Genomic DNA, 2500 nt, shown 5'->3' with positions numbered 1-2500 from the left:
AAAGCCAGAGGGTGCTCATGGATAAGCAGGATCAGCTGAACACATCAACAGAGGAAACCACAGACACTTCTAATTCTGGAACAACTACAAATAATTCAGGTAAAACTTAAGTATATATTTATGTGTATGTGTATGTGTGTGTGTGTGTGTGTGTGTGTGTGTGTGTGTGTGTGTGTGTGTGTGTGTGTGTGTGTGTGTGTGTGTGTGTGTGTGTGTGTGTGTGTGTGTAAATGAGTGATTATTATGAGAAGATGTTTGTGATTATTACACTGAAGTAAAATGTTTCACATACATATACACATACTTATGTATTTTAACCTTGTTGGTGATAACCTATACAGGTCCAGGCGATACTTGTCCAATTAAAAGTGGAATGCGTGGCAAGAGTAAGCCAACAGCAGCTGAAACTGAAGATGAAGTTTTGAATGATACCTATAGATGGTAGGTTTGTGTTTTGTATTTTTTGTACAAGAATAGTTACTTAACCTTTGGGATCCGGATGTGTCATGGAAATCACAGTGCTGAAACCCAGGCAATGGGTTAGGTAAGTCACCAACATCCTGGTTGTGCAGCTTGTTGGCCTAGGGCTCACGAACACAATGAGTGATGACAAGACTCTGTGCCACCCCTCTGCAAAGTATTTTTATGTAAACTTCTTTAGCTTTATTGCTATTTTCCAATGTCCATATCATCTCTCTATGTAGTAAATAAGTCAGTGCAAGAAAAAAGAATTATGGAACATTAAGTTATTTGTGTCATATATCTCATTTTTTCATAATTTTCAAATTTACATAATACAACCTGCACCGCCAGTCACAGCAGCCAGGAATATGGTACGCAGCATAGAAATGGCATCCTCCCTGGAGCCGGCACTCTTCCAGTCACTGTTTACACACATTACATTCCACATTCGTTTATCGAAGGGAATAATGCTAAAACCCCCTTCTAAGCATCAAATGGCTCAAAATCACACTCCAAGAGGTTTGTCCACATGTGGTGAGCATTTTGCGTCACCCTGGCCGTTGCTCATGACAGCAAGTTCGTGTCACCCGGGCTGTAGCCAATTTGCCCAAATGACGATATGTTTACATCACGCACCCCTCAACTCAAGTTTTTCCATGATGGGTTAATAACTGAAGGAATTATAAGTTTGATATTTGTTGAACAGTTCTGAGATTAGTTTATATAGGTAGTCTGTATTGGTAAAATAACATGCTAAAGCTAATAAAATGGTATGCATATGAAAGAATGAAATAGGAAGACCAGCAAAGGCAAGATAAGTAAAATATTTTTGTTACAAAAAGTATTTCTGTCATGTTTAAATTCATTCTCATTTGAAGCAGAATTTACATCCTTCTTTGACTGTATGATGCATCTGGCAGTATCCTACTATTCTGCCTATTACTAGCTTAAATGATAAAGAAAATGCTAAAGAATGTTTAATATTTACAGGAGTGACAGAAATGAAATGCCATCTGTTCGTGGAGGTGTTACTAATGGCAACCCGCCTGGAGCACCCCCACCCTCATCTATCAAGCAGTCATATTTGAGGGTTGGTGAGGATTGTATGGTTTACAGGTAAGCTCTATATCAGGCTTTTATTTTTTGTGTTAGTAGTTTATTACTTCCAAGTCTGTCTTGAAAAGCTTTGATACTGCTTCATTGAAGATTGTATTCATTTAGAGGATTTTTAATATGAGGAAGCAAATGATCTGACTTGTTGTGCAGTTGTTTCCTTTATAATCATCACTTACAAATGGTAACAAATTTTAGTTATGAAATACATCTGATGTTATTTTTTCAGATGTATGGAGTGCGGTGAAATTTTAGAAGAATTTTCCAATGATGATCTTGGCTTATGCATAATCATCTTATCAACATTTGTGTATCGCCAGCCAGGTTTGGCTGCACCACTGCTCCCCAGGATGCTAAAGACTGTAGCCAGGTATTTAATTTTTTTTTATTGATATTTGCCTCAAACAGCCACCAAGAAAGTCAGATATCAGTTAGGAATGTAATCATATAGTGCTTAGTAATATAATAATCCTACATATAAGATAATAGAGTAAACAAAGTGTTTCTTAGAGTAAGAGTACCTTGTTTACACTATATCATTAAGTAGTTATACATAGATTAGTGTACTGAATAACTTTCCTAGCCCTTAAACAACATAGGTTTAAAAAGATTATATACTAACAAGGAATTATTCCCTAGAAGTATTTCATCTTGTTCAGAATGATTGAAATGTCTACACTAGCTATGTAGGGACACACACACACTCACACTCACACACACACACTCACACACACATTCACACTCAAATTCACATTCACATTCACATTCACACCCACACCCACACCCACACTCACACTCACACACACATGCACTCGCACACAAAGGCACACACATGTTAATAATTTTATACAGATATATACCTTTTTTGTTTTATATCTGCACTAATTTCAAATGTCGATGGGTGATTCCACATTAATTTTTTTTT

The 2500-nt window shown here is 36.7% G+C and overlaps 1 protein-coding gene across 1 annotated transcript in view; it reads left to right on the top strand.

Moving 5' to 3' along the window:
- The window catches only part of LOC113826342 (protein unc-79 homolog), a gene marked incomplete at its 3' end in the record, with an annotated part of 60320 nt that overhangs the window by 50911 nt on the left and 6909 nt on the right, over positions 1 to 2500 (top strand). The window contains 4 exon segments of the mRNA XM_070126120.1: positions 1 to 99; positions 342 to 441; positions 1453 to 1578; positions 1805 to 1945. The exon segment at positions 1 to 99 is cut by the window's left edge and continues 10 nt beyond it. Coding sequence (XP_069982221.1) covers positions 1 to 99; positions 342 to 441; positions 1453 to 1578; positions 1805 to 1945 — 466 coding nt within the window.

Source organism: Penaeus vannamei, chromosome 10 (assembly GCF_042767895.1).
Source record: "Penaeus vannamei isolate JL-2024 chromosome 10, ASM4276789v1, whole genome shotgun sequence".
In the NCBI taxonomy this organism is placed as follows: domain Eukaryota; kingdom Metazoa; phylum Arthropoda; class Malacostraca; order Decapoda; family Penaeidae; genus Penaeus; species Penaeus vannamei.
The sequence above is the reverse complement of the archived record's forward strand: the minus strand, read 5'-3'. Positions and strand labels throughout refer to the sequence as shown.